This window comes from Rhopalosiphum maidis, chromosome 2, assembly GCF_003676215.2.
Source record: "Rhopalosiphum maidis isolate BTI-1 chromosome 2, ASM367621v3, whole genome shotgun sequence".
NCBI lineage: Eukaryota > Metazoa > Arthropoda > Insecta > Hemiptera > Aphididae > Rhopalosiphum > Rhopalosiphum maidis.
In genome coordinates this window covers 46,095,062-46,116,012 of record NC_040878.1, presented here as the reverse complement: position 1 = coordinate 46,116,012, position 20,951 = coordinate 46,095,062, and the positions used below count along the sequence as shown (strand labels likewise).

The following is a 20,951-nucleotide window of genomic DNA, read 5'->3' as shown; positions in this document are numbered from 1 at the left end:
GTTTTATAAAATATTTACAAATTTAAAGTCATTTATATTATAAAAATGATATATGTAATAATATTTGTTAAAACTGGTTTTTCGTTGTACAGTTATAGTCTTTGAGAATTATTAAAATAGATTAGATGCGCGCGATACGGCTGTGCGAGTCATTCCAAATATTATATTATATCAAAGAGACGTTACGATGCAACGTCTCCCAATTATGAGCGCGCGGGTACAGGGGGGATTTTAATGTAAGTGGGGTTTATTATCTTCGCTATGAGACACGTCTCGCTGTTCGGATTTCCTTAATTATCGACATTGCCATCGTCCCCAGTAAATCGCTATTACTGATAGCCAATAGGTACCTAAGTGTTTCTTAATATTGTTGTTTTTATGTTATAGTCTGTCCTCGTGGCTGATGATTTATTTAATGTAATTTTTAAACGATAGAATTATTAATTACTCATATGAAAAAAAATGTATTATCGAATAGGTAAAATAAATAGGGAGGAATTCAAGCGTATAAGTGTCATTTTATTCAATGTCTCTCCAACTAAAAACTTAAGCTTTGCCACTGATGTTAAAATGTTTACAATTCTCGATAAAATAAACAGGATTGCAATTCAAATTTCTGGTCCATCAGTTTGTGATCTTGGTTTCCACCTATTATGCGTACATTAAGTTCCCAGCTATAGATTCATGAAATATTATGTTGTAGACAAAACATTATTTTAAAAGAACAAAACTGTACAAAACATGACGTATAAAATATTCACTGAGTCTTAATTGAATATTTATCATTAAAAATATCATTATAAATGGTTTTTTGGTTATACAATTATTTATATTTAAAAATAGAATCAAAGTACCTACATTATAATATATACACAAGAAATTAGCTATAATTAAATCTATAAAGTCAATATCCAGATACGTTCCCAATTTGTCTGAAATCAGACATCGCCGTTATTCCTTTGGGCGTCTTAAAAATTCCAGTTACAGCCGATTTATCTTTAATCATTATTCTTTTCATTTTGTGGCCGACATGTTTAAGTTTTTCAACAACAGGCTGTAAATTAATAATACATAAAATATGAAATCATATTTATAAACTAAATATAATGCAGCGATAGACATTCAATTAATTTAATTAACATTTTATAATCGACCTTAAGCACTCCGTATTCGTAATCGACCCGCATAGGGATTAACTGATGGTATAATCTTGGTTCTTCAATCGCTTCTTTCAGTGTTTTATTATACCATAAAACGAGTGCAGATACCTGTAATATAAAAATTCAAAGTTATAAGTTGTATAAAAAAAAATGAATATAAGTGCTTATTATAAAACAATCACGGAAAAAATTATTCGTATTTATCATGTCTACAATGTGTATACAATTTATAATACACAACAAATAGCTGTAAACATTGCTTTTGTGAAACGAAAAAAATGGATTTCAAAAACATGTGTTTTATTTTTTATCTTAAATGTATGTGAGAAATGAATATAACATTGCATTAGAGTCTTACAAATGAATATTTTAAAAACTTTGATTTTAGATTATGGATTTTTGTTCTTCATTTTACTGAACAGAATTGATCAAAAACTTAAGTAAAATAATAATTGGAAATTATAATGCACGATTATATGATAACATTATAATTTATAAAAACTATCATATAGTTTAATAGTAGTAGTATTAAAATATAATTATCCCGTAATGTTATATGTTACATCGTAAAATAGCTGACTTTCTTTAAAATTTAATGGATCAACTGAATAGAGATTAACTTTTAAAAATGGAATGTCATCGAAATATAAAATTGTTATTACCTTATTCAGAATATACTAAACTCACATTTTTATAATTATATTTTATCGAGGTTTAATATATTTCTCTATGCAGAAATCTTCAATAAGGTCGCTCTAGAAGTGTTGTAATGGTATCATTTGTATTTAATTTATGTCTAAAGAAATGTATTAAAAAACTCGAAACAATTAAAACTGTTATTATTTATTGACGAAATATAGGTATTAGGCACTGACAATGTAAATGAGTTTTACTTCATTTATAATTTTTAATAGATTGATGAAAAAATATATCGTAATTCTATGACTAATTATAAAATACTATTATTGTTATTAAAAATTAATTAAGTAATTATATGATGCCGACTTACGTATGCGGTAGCAAGTGGGATTTTTGGTCCTCCGGCGCCTCCTATAACCAAAACGACGTCCCCTTTGAAATCGGTTATTATCGTAGGACACATGGAGGACATCGGTCGTTTATGAGGTTGTATGAGGTTGGACAGCGACGATGGATATCCGTAAAAATTAGAAAAGCCTGGAGTGGAAAAATCGTTCATTTGATTATTGAAAATAATTCCCGTACTTTCTGATACGAAACCGCTCCCAAATCTACAAATTTAAGGATACTTAATGTTATAATTCTGAGAATCATCACTATATTTTTATCACATTGTAATATTAAAACAGTTTAGTGCAGTATTTAAACGTTTCAAATAATTATTACTATGAAAATTCTTACCATTGTTTTTCTACTTAATTCAATTTAGTTTCTATATTAAAATGTATATTATTAACTAATTGTGAACGCAAACCACAATTTTTTACTTATTAGGTACAAATATTGATTGAATTATATATATGGATGTGTTATTGTTTTGATTCTAATAATAAAAAACGTATTCGATGTACATAAGTAATTCCCCGTGTGTATAGGGTAGTATAGGGTGTATAATGTGTATATGGTAATGCAATATTGAAAACTGTCTTATTTCCGTTTATTGAACTTAAGTTGAAAATAAATTTTGAGTATTTTTTGTGAAATAGTTATACGAGTAGATACAACAGCTATAAAGAGGAAACAAAATATCATGTAATTAAATAGCTAATAAATGTTAAATTTAGACCTATTTGTGGCAGATATGATAATATTATAATTTAAACTCACGGCGTGTTTATAGTACTCGTGACCGCAACTGCATTTCCAAATGAATCCAAAACAGCTATATTTTCTGTTCCGTGGTCTTCGGACCAACTGAATTCGGCTCCGTAGAATTTAGGATCTGTCGATGTGTGTTGATCAGACATGTTGTTTTGTACACTACTCATGTACATATCCGACGTGACTTTTTTTAAAATCTAAAAATGACCTACGTTATTGTCAAGTTTTATCGAGTTATTCATGTTTAGGCATGATAAACTAACTTCAGACGTGTCTACAAATATATGGTCACCCAAATGTGATCTTTCACCATATGCAAATTTGAAAGCTTCTACCAAACGTACAGCGTCCAATTCGACATTAGGTGTGGGTAATAGTCCGTCTAATGTTCGAAGAATATAAGCTAATATGATACCAGAGCCAACTGGTAAGCCTGAATAGATTTTGTAACCGCTTTTGAGATTTATTTCAAAACTTTCTTCTACAAGAACGCTATAATTATAATATATAAACATTATATGTATTTTAATTTGATATTTTTGGTTTTTTAGATTTATATATAAAGTACCTAGCTACATTTTTATATAGAAAATAAGCAAATTAAAATTTCGTAGTTTTGTGTAAAAAAATTGTTTTAAGTAATAGCTACATTGAATTTTTATTAACTCACGTGTAATTACTGAAGTCTTCTTTCGTTATGATTCCCCCTGCACTTTGTATATCATAGATCAATTCCGGTGTTAGTGATCCGTCGTACAAAGAATTTGCACCTTCGTTTGCTATAACTCGTAGAGTTTGGCCCAGTTTTGACAATGTGTAAATATCACCTGGTTGCATTAAATCTCCCGTGCGGTTGTTCACAAAATATTTCCTAGTAAGAAAACAATTGTATTTTATCGAGTAATGAAAATATTTCCTATTATGATTATATTACTTACATTTGTAAACATAAAATAATAATAATAATAAAAACCCGTTGAATTAATAATTCCAATTAACAATAGTTCATTTATTTTAAGATTACATTTACATCTTAAAATAGTTTATTACGTACCTTATGGCAGGGCACGTGTATGGTCACAATATAATTTAACTAAGGTGACGTAGTAATTAACAAGGAAGTGGTACTAATGATAGCCACAAGTAACTGGGTAGTGATCAGTTAGTAGTGATGAACAGTAGAAATTAAGTTAAGTTACGTATTAGCATGAAGTTAACTTAAGTATTAGTTATAAATAAATGATAAATAAAGCGTATTTCCAAGTTGAGTTATTTTATTGTATCGGTGTGTGTAAGGGAAAGCAGGGTAATACCATACGTGAGGCAAAATCGGAATGCTATCAATAATTGATATCATAGATATAAACTGAATACACCCAGTTTGAAATGTTTTGTTTGTTTATTTATTGAATATGATAATGCAGCATGCACGTGTTTTGTCATCACGTTTTAAAAAAAAATAATACGATTAACGTTTTTTACATAAGTTTACTAAAATATTATCAAAATCTGAAAGACTGAATTTTCATATGAAAAAAAATTGTACAGGCGTATTTTTATTATTATCCAATAGCTAATTAAGTGTAATTTACTTTTGTAGTTTAGATACACTCATTTATTTACTTAATGTTTTATATGAAGCTAGATTTCTTTTGAAAGTCTTGTGGGACAAAATCGTATAGTTATGCACCATACGGTTATACTACATTTATATTTTGACTATTGTTATGGTTCTATATTTAACAAAGCATTTTAATAGTATTGAATTGTGTAGATAATTTATTAGCACATTGAAAGATTAAAAATATTATTTAGGTACATTTTTAATTAACAAAGTTGAAAATATACATAATATTTTACTACATAGTACTTGATTTTTTAAATTTTGTTTTATATATTATCACACTTTATACATTAATTAAATGAAAGTCCAATATAAATTGATAATTTTCCAATAGATATAAATCATATAATGAACTGTGTTTTTGTACAAAAATGTTATTCTCACACAATTTTGCTCCAGGGTACATACAAATTTACTCCACACCTGGGCTGTATCCGTATTTTTCCAAAACAAAGTTATAGACCTTAAGTTTTTCAATGTATACCAGTTGAAAACATTTCATTTCATAAAAAATTATATGATTTATAAGCCCTGAAAGCTTAACCATACGTTACTGCCCCGCCTTCCCCTACCTAACGACTGAATTAATCTACCGTATTGAGGTCCATCTCCTATACTTCGTTAAATAAATAAATTCTGTAACATGTGAAATTGAGGGGATACTAAAAATGTATTGTTTAATGTATTTAAAAAAAAAACATTGTTTTGAAATAAACTTACTTCAATCCTGTCTTTAAAATAAGATCTCTCGCTGCGTTAATATTGGCTCCTAAACGTTTACTCACAACGATTCCTTCTTCACATAGCTGTATTGTTGGTTTGATCAGAGAAGCCCAAGAAACTCCTCCTCCATACAAATTGTATGATGCCCAAACACCTCTGATCATACCAGGGACCGCGATCGCCAGTGCTCCTGAAATATAATTTGTATAATAATATAATAGTCATATTTCTGTTTAGCAAGATATATATATATATATATATACAGCGTCATAGTAAATTTATAAGTAAGTTTAATTTTAGAATGCAAATGACAATAAACAATATTATCACGATTTCTTATATTTTGATTTTATGTATTCAAAGAATTTTAATAAAAATAATATTCACTTTTACCAATAAATTAAATTATATACTTGAATGTACATAAAAATTTTAAGTAGATTTGTAGTATTTTAGAAGTTTAAGTAAGTTTAAAATTTTAGTAGTAAACTGGTAATTTTTATAGCAACAGAATTTAGCGGAATATTTGAATATTTATTGAACGTTCAGTACAAGTGGATTTATATTGTATATTATATACATGTATTGAAAATACTATTATGTTAAATTAACATGCGCAATATATATTTATTTGCTAAACCATTTAGAATATTTGTTATTTTTTTTAGAAAATTCGAAAACTGTGTCAATTGCTTTCAATAAGTATTTCCATACCGGTTAATGATTTCGTTGGATCGCTGTCATACATAGTGTAATTGGCGGCACCTGGAGCCGTTTCTCGAGCATTTATAAATATCGATGTATTTGTAGTTCTATTGTATATGGTCATTAGGAAACCTCCACCGATACCCGTTAAATCCGGACATACAACACTATCACACAACAATGTACCTATTGCTGCGTCAACTGAATTTCCACCGTTCTTCAGAATGTCACTAAAGTAAAAATGCACTGTATATATAAAACCGATGAGCAATATTGTTTAAGTTTTTAAAATATTATATTAATACCATCTAAAATGTACTGATTTTTTTTTTACCATGAATGGACGTTATAAGATACGACATTTGCGAACCAACTTAATTTGTTGTGTCTCTGTCTTATAATTTTTTTATACTTATCCTATCCAAATTCCAATAAACTAAATAATACTCACATAATTTATTAAATACAGGCTAAATAAAAAATAAAAATTCGTCGAATTAAAATTATTTGGAAAATGTATTTTGAGTATTTAAAATACGAAAATATAAAATGTTTTCTATAGTCTTTTTACAACCATTATACGAAATAAAAAATGTGTTTAAATATTTGAAATACAATCAATAACTCCTGTATAATATATCATATTCATTATAAGTATCACAATAAAAATATACAGGCCGTTAACTTATTATAAATTTAATTTATTATTACTATTTTCTAAGGAGGATTCAACACCAATAATGGTAAATAGCATATAATTGTACTTAAAAATACATAGCATTTATAACATTTTAATGCTAATGATAATGTTTATAATTTTTAAATTAAGCTTATTTCGTAAAAACATTTATAAATTACTTTGGTCTTTATATCATAAAGCGCTTATTTCGAATTGCGACGAAGATGAATTATTGAAGATTTTATACGATTCAATATATTTATGTTTAATTGATCGCTATACGATTTATTGAAAGATTTTTTTTTACATGCGTCACAAACTAGTGCCAATTTTTGTCTAATAAGGTAGAAAGGAGCATGTATTTTGCGTGTATTCTAGTCTAAATCATCATCTAAAAGTATTTTGGTATTTCATGCAATACGATGAGAATTCAATCGTCGTCAAGCTTTTAAAGTTTGAAATGAATCTATTTTATACTTTATTCGTTTATTAAAAATGTTTTTATGGTACTTAATTTATTTCAAATAAATAAGTGTTAATTTAATTATACAATAGCTATACAATTAGCGAGTGATGTTCGATGATATTCGTATAATGAATACCAAATCTATGAATTTATCAGTTACCATATGATATACAGTGATAAATATTTTAACCCATATTATCTTAATTCTTACGTTCCAATTTTTGCACATGGTTCACCGTTAGAAACGACTGCTGCATTATCATATTGACCCATTGGTATAGAAGACAGTGGCAATGGAGTCATAGGATCACTGAAAACATCTACTAAAGTAAAGTAACGATATGAAAGTATCAATATAACAACAAACAGCACCAAACTTTCTATAAGAAACAATTTGATTGATTGATTCCTGAAAATAATAATTTGAAACATTATAATATGTGTTTACTTTTAAGTTTTAATGTATATATATTAATTTAGGTCTAATATATGATTATTTACGGATAAATAAAATTAATTTATAGATATTCCGTCAGTGAAGTATTAACGGTCCTATCATTGATTCATTTTGAACAATAATTATATGATTAATATATTTTTTATCGTCCAATGTTATTTGTATAGACCACATAATGATATATTTAATATATCATATTTTATACTAACATTTTTAAATAAATATATTAATCAAACATACAATATTTAGTTACACAATTTATTTGAAAAATAAAAACTTTAGTATATAATAAAATTAATCGATAGATTAAATAAAATTTACTGTTTCATGTTGAAAGATAACTAAATCGTGTTAGTTATTTATATTCTAACACTGTAAAACGTAGTCAATTAAATTAATTTAAGAGTCGCTGAAAATATTAAAATGTGTGTAATTATAAATTTAATAGCAAAATAATAATATTAAATTGCAATGAATCTAGGACTTGTGTTAATAATAAATCACAGCTCTAAAAACGTTTGAAAAATATTTTTCTTTCCTATTTAATTGTTACCTAGTCATAATAATTAATTATTACAATTACTACTTTATAGAATTTTAATTGATTTAAACACGTTGACTACATTCAAAATATTAGCATTTAAATTTAAGGGAAAATGTTTTTAAAATTTAGAATCTCGATTCTTGAATACTAGACCGACAATTCCTAACTACCTACGTATGTAATTACTTATCTATTATATTTTAAATCTAAGAACTCAAGTAATCATACTTACCTAAAATACATTTTTTTAAATATATATAGTGTGTGCAATATGTATATTTTCACTATTTAAGGATCAAAGTATTACAATTTTCATCTGAAAAAAAATAACCTAAAATAATTTTATAAACTTAAATATCTGATGTATAATTAATACAATGAAATAAAACAATAAAACTCACCAAGTGGTACTTGTCAAATAATCATAGATTTATATAGTTAGGCATATATCTTTGAACAGTTTACTTTTTTGTCAGTTGACAGTATTATTTTATCATTGTGTATTTCAAAATGTAGATAACTATATTAAAATAATTATAAACATACGAAAACAATATTTTGTTAAAATATATAAACGATTTAACCTCGAAAGTACTTATCTGTCGATTAAAATTCTATCTTGTACTATGATCTAAGTCATTATGTCAAATAAACATACAACTAACCATTTTACCAAACCAAATAATTTAGTCAAATGGAACAATGAAGCTTAATAACTTCTTTAGCAGAACATATTTAACTAATGTCTTTGTATACTATTTTAGAGTCTTACATGCATGTTAGTCATTAATAATGAACATAATACTCAGAAAGCAATCGGTCAATTCTATAGATCTATATTAGAACTAATTCATATTCAGTAGTAATTTATGTACCTTATTCTTATACTCTAGCAAATTGTTTATGAAAAATTGTAATGCCAGCTGGTACGTGATAATTTTAATAATGAAAAGTTTTAAATATTTATACTACCCAAACTCATTCAGAAAAAAAATTAAATAAACATATCTATGACGAATTTGAACAATATATTAAAATGCAATTTCGGCACACCGTACATATAACATTTAATGTTAATTACTTGAGTACTTCTCTATGCTCTAATAGAATCAAATTGAATATTTATAATAATTATGATATATATATAATATCATATTTTAAAACAATAAAATATAAAAATATAATTGTTTTAAATACAAATAAACATACATGTAGTTACACACACCACTATATGAGTTGGAACTACATTAAAAATTCAGAACATAATATCACATCTTCTTTACAATACACACAATCTTATTTATGCAAAAGTTGATTTTTATAACTTCAACGTTTATAAATTATTTTATTTAAACCACAACTGAGAGTATCTATATATTTTATTATTAAAAAAAAAAAATGATCAGCATCTGTGAACAATGGTAAAACGTTATCATAATATGGGCCATACTAGCTAGGTATTTAATATCCTACAATGTTATAATATTTGATTTGAATACAAAAACAAAATCAATAATAATAAAATAAATAGCTATTGATCTATAGCTGTTAAAATGTCAAAGTAATTTATAAAATATACAATAATATTACTAATAAAAAATATATATATATATATATAAAAAAATTAATTAATCGAGACTTTTTTGCATTAATATCCGCATGAATTTCCTGGTCGTCGGAAATCTGGCATAGCTGCGATCATTCCTGAAGTGGATTTACCAATAGCTGTTGCCGCTGAAACCACATTATTTAATCTCACCATTGGATGACCAATATCTTTAAGTTTTTGAATGACGTCCTAAAATAAATATACGGATAGTTAGATTATGTCAAAATATTTTGTTATACATTTCTATAATAATATAACCTCTGTCGTTCCGTATTCATATTGAACTTTCATGGGAACAAGTTGGTGGTAAATTCTAGGTTTGTCTATAGCTTCTTTCAATGTCATATTGTACCATAGTATAAGGGCTAAAACCTGAAAAATAAATAAATAGTATTTAAATAACGCTTGTACTTATATAAAAATATAAATTAACGTACATAGATATATGGTTTGATTATGGCTAATTTAACTATATAATATGTGTAATGTTTCAAACCTAGAAACCTAGGTATAAAAATATTTTAATTACTACATTGGAAATATAAAAGCAATTACAAATTAGATACAAATGTTCAATATTAATCAATTTTAAGAACACGTATTGTATATAAGTATCACTATTTTCAGCAAACAGAAGTAATGAAAATCTTCGGAGGCAGGTGAGCCCTTACCCTCCAAAATAATTAAAATAATTTTGTGTGAATTACTAATAATGTGTACTTTTTGAAATAATTTTGTTTTGGCTCAACTTGATTTATTATTTATTTGATGAAAAAATAAGATTTTCAATTATTAGTTAATTATGGTGGATGGGCCATCTAGTAAATTTTTAAGTTAATCTCGTCGTAAAACAATTGATTTGCGCCACTGCCTGTTAGTTCGAAAAATTATTATAAAGCAAACTATTAAAAAAAAAATTGAGTTTACTGAGTATTGAAAACTAAAATAGTTAACACTTGTTGATTATAGTTATTAAGATTACTGCCGGGTATTTATGAAATGAGGTTTTAAATTGATATTTATAGAAAACTAATATGTTAAATTATTAACAAAAATAGATATTCAAATAAAAATATCTTAAGTTATCTTGAACCCGCAACAAATGGATAATATTATAATAGTAGTAAAACAAATCATACATAGGCAATAGTAATAGTGATTTTTGATCCACCTGCTCCTCCTATTGCAAGAACAAAATCACCATTTTTGTCGGTGATTATAGTTGGGCACATTGAAGACATTGGTCGTTTGCCTGGTTCTATAAAATTGGAAGGTGAAGACGGAATTCCAGTAGTTGTTTACGACTTCTGGAGAAGAAAAATCATCCATTTGGTTGTTAAAAATTATACCAGTGCTAGGAGACATGAATCCGCATCCAAAACTAAACGATTCACAGACTTAATACATTACTTAATTTAAAAGTTTAAATAAATCAATTGAACATTTTAACATAAATCATATTAATGCTCACTAAGTGTTTAATGTGCTAGTGCACACGACAGTATTTCCCATTGAATCCGTTACGACTATGTTAGCAGTCCCGTGATTCTCTGGCATATGATAGTCGGCTCCGTAGTATTTTGGATCTGACGAAGTAAAATTATCAAGAATCTTATTTCTTATACTATTGATGTAACTATCCGAGTTTACTTTATCGTAAATCTAAAAAAAATGTACATGATTGTATTCAAATAATATGTATTCTATCGTACTCGGCGTATACCTGAGACACGTCAATAAATTTGTGATCTCCTAAGTGGGTTCTCTCGGCGTAACCAAATTTGAAAGCCTCCACCAATCGATGAGCGTCCAAACCTGCGTTGGGTGCTGGCAAAAATCCGTCCAACACACGAAGTATGTAAGCTAATATTATACCAGAACTAGGAGGTGGTCCCGTATGTATTTTATGTCCATTTTTCAAGTTAACGGGAAAAGATTCTTCGATTTCAACACTGATAACATGAATTTATTGCTGTAATCGTGTCTTAATAATAATAATATACTAATTCGAAATTTAAAACTAAATTGTTTTGTCTAAAACATTTTAAAAATTAAATTTATATCTTAAACACAATTAATTAAAATTTCAGAATCAATGCTCTAAATAAGTTACTCACTCATAATTGGCTAAATCTTCTTTGGTAATTATACTTTTTACTTTTTTTAAATCTCCTAATACTTTAGACGTTAACGAACCATTGTAAATGGCATCCGCGCCTTCTTTCGCTATGATTCTCATTGTTTCTGCTAATTTAGGTAACTTGTAAATTTGTCCAGCTTTCTTCAATCGACTATATTCTTCATCGTAAAAAGTTTCTCTGCAAATAAAACAGAACTTCATTAAAAAAATTATTAAACTATAAAGTACCTACACGGCTACACTATTATATAAGTATGTAATATTCTATAATACCTATACAATGTATACTATACAACGTATAGTAAATTACATAATATACAAATTCTCTAATCGTTTAAAATAATGCAAAACCAATATTTTCTTATAAAAAGTATGAACTTGTATTAATTTTATACATGTACACACGATTTTGTATATTAATGCATTTACATATAAAACAAAAAAAATAAAATATATATATACATAATATTTTGATTTTACCTTAGCATTGGGTCATTTTTTATCATGTTACTGTTATTCTTCATGTTTGTCTCTAGGCGTTCACTTATATCTATGCCGTTTTCGCATAATTGTATAGCTGGTTCGAATAACGATTCCCACGGAACACCGCCACCATATAATTTATATAAAACAGAGTATCCTTTTAGCGCACCTGGAACCGCAACTGCCAATCCTCCTGTGCAATATTTTTTGTTTATTTGAAATATTTTTGTTTAATACTATCGCATAATTTTATGTATAAGCGTTTATCAATGGTGTTTATAAAAAGCATTGTTCTGCGATATTAAATATATTTTTAAGAGCAAATTAAATATTAAGTTATACATAGTAAAATATTTATTTTGTTATTGTTTTTCAATTCAACAAGTTACTTTTCTTAACTAAAGTTTAGCTTCAAGTTAACATTACGTAATGATAGCCAAATAAATTTAAATAATTTTAAAATTTGTTTCTTGAGATATTTTGTCCAACCAACTTTGAACCGGGGTTTAAAAAAATTAATGATCTCGTAAATAAGATAGCATAAATATTTTACTATTTCACTATTTTTATTTCTGATTGAAACTCGTTGAATTTTTACTTCAATCAACCCAAGTTAAATTATTTTTTTTCTTTATTAACTCGATTAAAAAGTCAACAATTATGTCAAATTACCCGTTTTTGAGGTTTTAGTACGTACCGTATATAGATTTCTTAGGGTTTTTAACAAACATGTATGTACTTGCTGCGGCTGGAGCTGTTTCGCGTGCGTTAATCGTGATTACTTTTTTGGTCATTGCATTGTAGATGCTCATTAAAAAACCTCCACCAATACCCAAATATTCAGGACATAAAACACCGTCACATATCATTGTAGCTATAGCAGCATCTACTGCATTGCCACCCTTTGACATAACGTCCCTTTTTCAAAAACAAATCGGAATCGTGTAAATCAATGCATATAATATTATAATATTTTTAAAAATCAATATGAGTAAAAGTACCTATAACTGAGCATTTAATATTAAATATATATTTAAAAATCCGAATTTCGGCAATATCTTTACCATTACAGTTATTATTATTGTAATTTACTAATTCTATAATAATTACACTCCGATTTGTGAGCACGGCCCACCATTGGAGACGACCCCAACTTTATTGTACAAGCCCATCGGCATACTCGACGGTGGCACCTGAAATTCCAGATCATTAATTTTACGGCTAACGGCATGTGATTCTGTGTAAAAGACCCGGAACGAAAATATGGTAATCAGGATTATCAGTATTACTAGGAACAGGCAACGTTTTGGCGAAAATCTAAAGAAAAACAATCAATATCGATCTGGAGTAAGTCGTTGTTATGAAACAATAATGTAAATCGCTATTTAAAAATATTATAGTTATTACATTTCTATCTCCTTAGGTGGTTCGACGTTGGATGCGTTTCCGACTTTACTGTACAAGCCCACTTTCGACGTGCTTGAAAGCGAAAACGCGAATTGTTGGTCAGAGATGTTGTTGTCGGAGTTGTGCTCCGAGGACATGACCACCGGAAATGACACGAAGCTGATCAGAATGACAAGGCGACTATGTTTTGATTGTAATCAGAAATAAACAATACCAGCATAAACTGATTAGGTAACTTACAGTGTTAAAAATGATATGACCTCCCTAATTTTTCAATATATATTATATTTTTCAATTATACCATCAAGTGGCTGTGCTGTAATGTGCACATATGTACTATTAAAAATAAATTGTATAATTAATTATTCATGTTCAATTGTGAACAATAATTGTTTTACATCTATTTAAATATCCCATGCTAATATGATAAAGAAAAATTAGTAATTTTTTTAAAATTAAAAATTTCGTTATAATATCTGAAATATTAAAGTATGACAGTGAAACTATTTTAGTTTAAGTAAAGCAAACCAAAAATTAAAGATTAAAGATTCATAATCATAAAATAATATTAAAATTGGATCATATATGATATTTAATTAGTAATAAATTTAGGAGTTTGATATTTTAAAACTATAATTATTGACGATTGAAAATTGCTACAAAATTTAAGAATCATATACTGTCATAATGGAACCCTTTTTGGGATGACATTTTTACTGCGAAAGTACTAATATTTAAACACGCCGATGAATGAAATTTTTTTTTTATTGTATCATAATCATTATTTAAAAAACAATTTATATCCATTTAATTTTACATAGACAACAAATATACAATTACAATTATAAATAATTAGTATCAACACAAATGGTCGATTAACGTATAAATAAAATATGAGCATTTGAGTTATAATACTAAGTATAGGGTTTTAATTTTTCATAAAATATTTCATTTCAATTAAAAATAAAAATAAAATGAATGATATGTAAAAGTTTATAATCACGACAACTTGCAAGTGAACATTTTTAAAAGTTTGTTTATTGTATGAAACAAAGAAAACGTGTATAATAATCATAATAATAATAGCTAATAAAGATCTAACTTAACCTAAGTGATAAGGGCTAGGGCTCGGAAGTTATTGAATTTGCATGTGTTTTTTTGGACTATTAGATTTATTGCTTAATGAGCTAACGATAAAAAATAAATCAAAAATGTATTGTGCATATTTTTTCATATTTAGTGATTTTTAGATTTTAGAGTTTACTTCTTCGTTTACAATTTTTTAGAGCATACCTACCTATTTAATAATTTATGATGAAAAAGTTTGAAAATTCATGAATTAAAAAAAATTAATATGTTCATATATTGAGATTTCTTACTAGATATTATTGTGTTATATTTTTCAAAATTTTTATTTGATATTAAAAACTATGTTTTGCTTGTATTGAATATACCTATCTTAATAGCTACAATTTCAAGCTATATCTAAAATATTATGTTTATTATACAATAGAAATCGTTACAGATTATTACTCAATTAATGTTGATGACATTAATAGATCTACCCGTAGCCCATAAGTAGTAAACAGTAGTGTCAGTCTCTTCTAATACGTCCATAGGAACATTCTAAAAATAGATTTATTTATTTTATTCAAAGAATATTTTTAAAGTTTTTATTTATTTTATTTTGATTAAAAATTGAAAATCAGGGTTAATAATTAATTTTTCTTTAAATATATTATCTATAGCTTAATAAAATATTTATACGTTTTTAAATGCATGAAGTTTCGAGCCCTAGATGATAACCGATCATATAATACAATTAATACCAATATGTCATACTTTAGGCAATTAACAAATTTAATTTATAACCATTGACATATTATAGTAATTTGTAAACCTTGGTTATATTATATATAATATATCAATATTGTCTATGTGTAATTAATATATTATTTCTAATCGTCTATAATAACCGAACACGTTTAAAAGTTTCAAGTGAAATATTTCAAATTTAGAACCCTAACTTAGTACATCATAAAAAAATGATTAATTATTTATAGATTTATATTTTTAAATATAACAATAATAAAATTAACTTACTAAATCACACGCATTATACAATTTAGCCGTTTATTGTAGAGTCATAAATTTGGTAACGAATAAACACTTCAACACGGTAACTCAACTACTTTTTGTTCTTCTGAGCTAATTAGTAAAACAAATGTTATCTGAAACACAGTAGTAATAAATAGAAATTACGTCAAAGCTCTACCAATAAAAAAATTAGTTTAGTCCAATCGAATGATTTAAACTTTCGAAATGATTACTAAACGTAAAGTAAATATATTTTAAGAAAAGATAAATTGAAAATCTTAACCAAAGACGATTAGTGAGAACAAAATATATAAAATACCTATTTATATATATATTAAAATACTTCAGATTCACAATAACATTGCTAAAATGAATATTAAACGCTACAACGAATATTTTTTTTATGAAATAAACCAGTTAGAAACCTTACCCATAGATAATTGGCCACAGAAAAACCACATAAACATAATAAAAATAACTATAATAAAATTACCATAAAAAATATGTCTAGAAAAATTCATTTAATGTAAATTCTTAGTTTATAATTGCATACATATTTTAAAATTTAATTTCTTAAATATATTAGAATATTTAATTGCATTTTTTAAGAATAATAATAATAATAATGGTTATAAATTATAATTAAATTACCAAAACAAATATTTAAGGTTAAAATTCAAAGTATATTGACTTATTGAATATTAAAACATTTACCAAATCCAATTTCCCATTTTAAAGTTTTCTAATTATATGATTATAAAAAATATTTTGTTTTTGTTTATTTTTACATAATAAAATTTATGTATTATAAGTGTCTCTACAATTTAATTAAACTGGCTTTTAAACACCAAATGTAGTATACTTACAAATTATGACTCAATAATTAAATATCTACGTGGTTTTATATCGACTCTATACTATTTATGAATATATTTTAATAATCTGTACAAATTGTATTAATTTAATATTTATTAATTCTTAAGGGGCATAACGGAATTTTAGAACTAACCACATAAATTACTACAAGGAGTCAAGTTTACAGGAAAGGGTATTTGAGAGAGAAAATAAATTGATCCTGGGATTAAAATGACCAAATGAGTCTAAAAATAGTAAATAGGAGACGGACATCAATGTCATTTGGACTTTTTTCGACATAACAGAGGAGCGTGTGGCATCAAGGATACTGCGGCCATATTCTAGGATGAGTCTAATGAGAGTGCACTAGATAATTTTTATGGACAAACGAGAATGAACTTTAAAAAACGGATGGAATTCTAAAACTTTAATAGAAAAATTATGTATCTTGTAGAAAAAACTGATAACAGAATAATGGAGACGTATTAAGGAAATAGTGGGAATATTTAAGGATATATTATAATACGTTAATAATTCTCGAAAAATTACCTCGAATTACTAAACTATGATTTAAGATAAATTTTAAAAGTACTTACTTATTCAGGTATCAGATGGATACTTAATATATTCAGATAATTTAATATTTTTATCTCATTAGTAAAATAAATTTTTTTTTTTGCTAACCTCAAGGATCTTCAAACGAGTTTTCAAAGTTCATCAGCTAATTAATTCTCTACGTGTTCTAAATCTATTATAATATTATTTTATTTTTACTCCATGCTAAGTTAACTATTTGAATGATATTTAAATTAAATAATCTCAGTATCCCGCTTTAATAAAAATAAATTACAAATAAACAAAATCAAACTCATTACACATATTTCAAGGCTAGGTAAGTTGACGAATTTTTTAACTCATAAATTGGGTAAATTAAATAAATTAAATTTTTTAATAACTTTATTAAGTTAAAATTTACTGTAAAAAAAAAAAAATGAATTAAATTAAAATTAACTTAATTAAAATATATGTAAACAATTTTGAATCAGTAAAAAAAATAAATAATTAACAAAATAAATGACGAATTTGAAGCGTAGAATCATATGTCCATGTAGGAGATATAAGAGTATTTACAGAGCATTTAGGGTGGACAGTTGACACTTCAGCAAACTCTTCCGCTACACATTAAAGAAGGGATGAGCTGAAATAGTATAAATACAAATGATACAATTTTTACAATAAGCTGATAGACATCAATATTTGAAACAATATTCGATAGTTATAAATATATATATAATTATAATATAAACACAAATCAACATAATATGTATATATGACATATATATATATGTTACGCCGAATTCACGAAATTGCCGATTTCATGAAATCAGCAACGTTGTCGCCGAATACGTGAAATCGGCAACTTAAAGTGCATAATACTGCCGATTGCGTGAAATCGGCAAGACCTTTCTTAAAAAAATTATAAAACATAATTTAATTTAAATAAATGTATAAAACGCTGGAAATATGATAAAATCAAATTGTAATAATAAATATTATATGTATATAAAAAATAAATAAAAAAGTGAATAAAAAAAATTGTATTTTATTTAAACATTTTGACAAGTATAGCCTGGGTGGCACGCCAAATTACACATCATATTATTTTTTTTACATGTGCACTTTTTAGATGTGCAATTTGTACGACAAGTACAACGTCGATAGCCTTGTCCGGTCCCAACTGACCCCAATCTAACAAGTTCCCGTAATGAATATTCATTTTGTTGAACGTCTGCAGTCGTTAGAGAACAGTACTTTGTAGCTGCCAGACTGTTCCGTTCCAGCCATGTGCTTAAAATCCCTTCTTTAGTCCCAATACGAAATTTACCATCTTTTTCTTCTATGATAACTGCAAGAAGGTTGGCTGCATCTCCTCGCCCTCGATCTACCGACGGGATTGACACCAGCACATTGTCACCAACTTTTAAAGGAGGAAGGATGCCTTTGCCTCTGGTTACCATCCTTTCCGCTTGACATTTTAAATTTTGAGCTGCAATGTTGCGTTGTTTAAGAGCAGGATGATCGAGTTTCGTGTTGATAGATTCAAAACTCTAAAATATATATATAATATGATATACAAATAATAAAAAATAATAAATAATCAATAATTTAAATTACATTTTATGCATAGACTTACTTTGTCGGTGTCACTTTCAATATCCAAAATTTTTTGCGTGGTCTTTATTAATTTCTCGAGTTTTTGTTCTATTTTATTTTCTGGAATAATATTATGCTGCGAGCACGCAGTAGTAGCTTCTAATACTTCTTCTGTATCTTGCGTACGCTCTAAATCTATTGTCTATAAAAAATATTACGTTTTAATTATTTAGTTGTTATCGTCAAAAATACGTTTGTCTCGCGAATACGGATAATCGAGATACGATTAATCGATGTTCCGCTGCAAATAGAAATGCTATATACCAGTGGTTGGTAACCTTTTTGGACTTTCGGGCCACATTCATGAATTAAAAAGAGTTCACCGGATAAAAATAGAAATTTTACATTCTTAAATTATAATAAAAAAATGTTGCAGTTCTAAAATTTAAAGCGGGCCGTATACATTAGCGGCGCGGGCTGCTAGTGGCCGACCACTACTCTTTACTATAAATTATAGTAATATTTAAATTTTATTTTTATTTTTCTAACTTTTAACTTATAATATAAAAATATAAAAAAAAATAAAATATTTTTGAATTATTACTCACTTCAGTATTGAGTACTTGTACGTCCTCATTGTCCTTTTTGTCCTCATTTAAAAGCATTTTCAGTATATCCTCTCCCAATGTACCTGTCATTATATTTTCTACCAACTGTCGAGGTACTTTTGTTGCCAGTCCTATCCGTGGTTTTTGACCAAAGACTGCTTCGTATGGAGTCATTTTTATAGCTTCGTGATATGTCGTATTAACACCCCATTGTACAAAGGCGATGCCGTAACTCCACGCCGCAGTTTTATTATCTCGCATCCACGCCACCAGTGAATCCTTCAACGTACAATTACCTCTTTCTACAGATCCTTGGCTTTGTGGATAACGTGGCCGACCATTTACTAGTATTAGATCGGGCCACAATGATGCTAATTCAGTTATAATATCGGCTGTGAATTCGCGACCATTATCGGACTGCAGAACGTGAGGGGCACCAAACGTCAAAAATATGTTTAATAATTCTTTGGCCACTTCCGAAGCCTTTTTGCATTTCAATGGCCGGAAAATTGAAAATTTGGTTAAGTGTTCTTTATAATGAAGGATAAATTTAAAATCACCATCCGGTAAACTTTGAAAGTCAACAAGATCGACTTGACCGCGTTCATTTAAAGAGGAAGATAAAATAGGCCGCACAACAACACCTCGCGTACATTTTTTTTTTGATTTTTCCGCACACCTTTCACAATTAGCAATGTAAGCTTTTACAGCAGCCATTGTAATATTAGAATAGTGTTCCATTATTTTCTTGTGTGTTTTTGTTTCACCTTTATGTCCACTGGCCACATGCATATCACGAATAATACTAGTGAAATTTTCAACTACTGCCATAATGCGTTGATCGCGCTTTCGTCGAACTCGTCGAACGCCAGCTACCTCGATTAGTTCAAATTTTTCACGGATATGATAATACCGTCTATCTTTATTTATAGAATTGTCATCAGTTAAAATTTTAACAGCTTCTGCATCTCTTTCTGCTGTCCATTTAGAGTCCATAGTTATAATAGTTGTTATAAAAAATAAAAATATTAGGTAATATCGCAACGTAAGCGCACTTATAGAACCGTTCAACGTTCGTACTTCACACACTATTAGCACCAGATGAATCGAAGTGTTCAAGATATAATATGATTATCATTTATCGCGATATTTTACTATCATAGGTAATAAAGATTACGGCATAATGCGGTGGTAATGCGATCAGCACACGTGCAATTATTGTTTATTTATAATTCACTATTTGTAATTATGTCATAATAATATGTTACCGAATTCATGCAATCGGCAGAAAAAGTGTGCTTAATTCATGAAATCGGCAAACAAAATTTGCTGATTTCGTGAATTTGGTAGCCAAATTGCCGATTTCACGTATTCGGCGACAACGTTGCTGATTTCATGAAATCGGCAATTTCGTGAATTCGGCGTAACATATACGTAAAA

General features: G+C 27.3%; 2 protein-coding genes and 1 pseudogene across 3 annotated transcripts; all 3 read right to left on the bottom strand.

The window, feature by feature from the left end:
- Nucleotides 1-860: 860 nt before the first annotated feature.
- On the bottom strand, nt 861-8,749 carry LOC113553376 (glutathione hydrolase 1 proenzyme-like). Of its 2 annotated transcripts, XM_026956683.1 has the most exons (11): nt 8,560-8,749; nt 8,391-8,474; nt 7,369-7,566; nt 6,022-6,242; nt 5,305-5,497; nt 3,631-3,831; nt 3,224-3,452; nt 2,967-3,157; nt 2,170-2,410; nt 1,155-1,268; nt 861-1,054 (listed from the first exon to the last, which is right to left on the bottom strand). In XM_026956683.1, the coding sequence occupies exons 2-11, from the start codon at nt 8,399-8,401 to the stop codon at nt 905-907; spliced, it is 1,749 nt and encodes a 582-aa protein (XP_026812484.1). In that variant the 5' UTR covers nt 8,402-8,474; nt 8,560-8,749; the 3' UTR covers nt 861-904. The 2 variants fall into 2 exon arrangements, with proteins under 2 accessions (XP_026812484.1, XP_026812485.1); XM_026956684.1 differs by lacking the exons at nt 8,391-8,474; nt 8,560-8,749 and having other exon boundaries at nt 905-1,054; nt 6,022-6,258; nt 7,369-7,432.
- A 770-nt stretch (nt 8,750-9,519) lies between these two features.
- Nucleotides 9,520-16,153, bottom strand: LOC113551967 (annotated as a pseudogene).
- A 2,203-nt stretch (nt 16,154-18,356) lies between these two features.
- On the bottom strand, nt 18,357-20,582 carry LOC113554452 (KRAB-A domain-containing protein 2-like). The gene is made up of 3 exons (XM_026958320.1): nt 19,512-20,582; nt 18,944-19,105; nt 18,357-18,857 (listed from the first exon to the last, which is right to left on the bottom strand). The coding sequence occupies exons 1-3, from the start codon at nt 20,505-20,507 to the stop codon at nt 18,357-18,359; spliced, it is 1,659 nt and encodes a 552-aa protein (XP_026814121.1). The 5' UTR covers nt 20,508-20,582.
- Between the last annotated feature and the right edge of the window lie 369 nt (nt 20,583-20,951).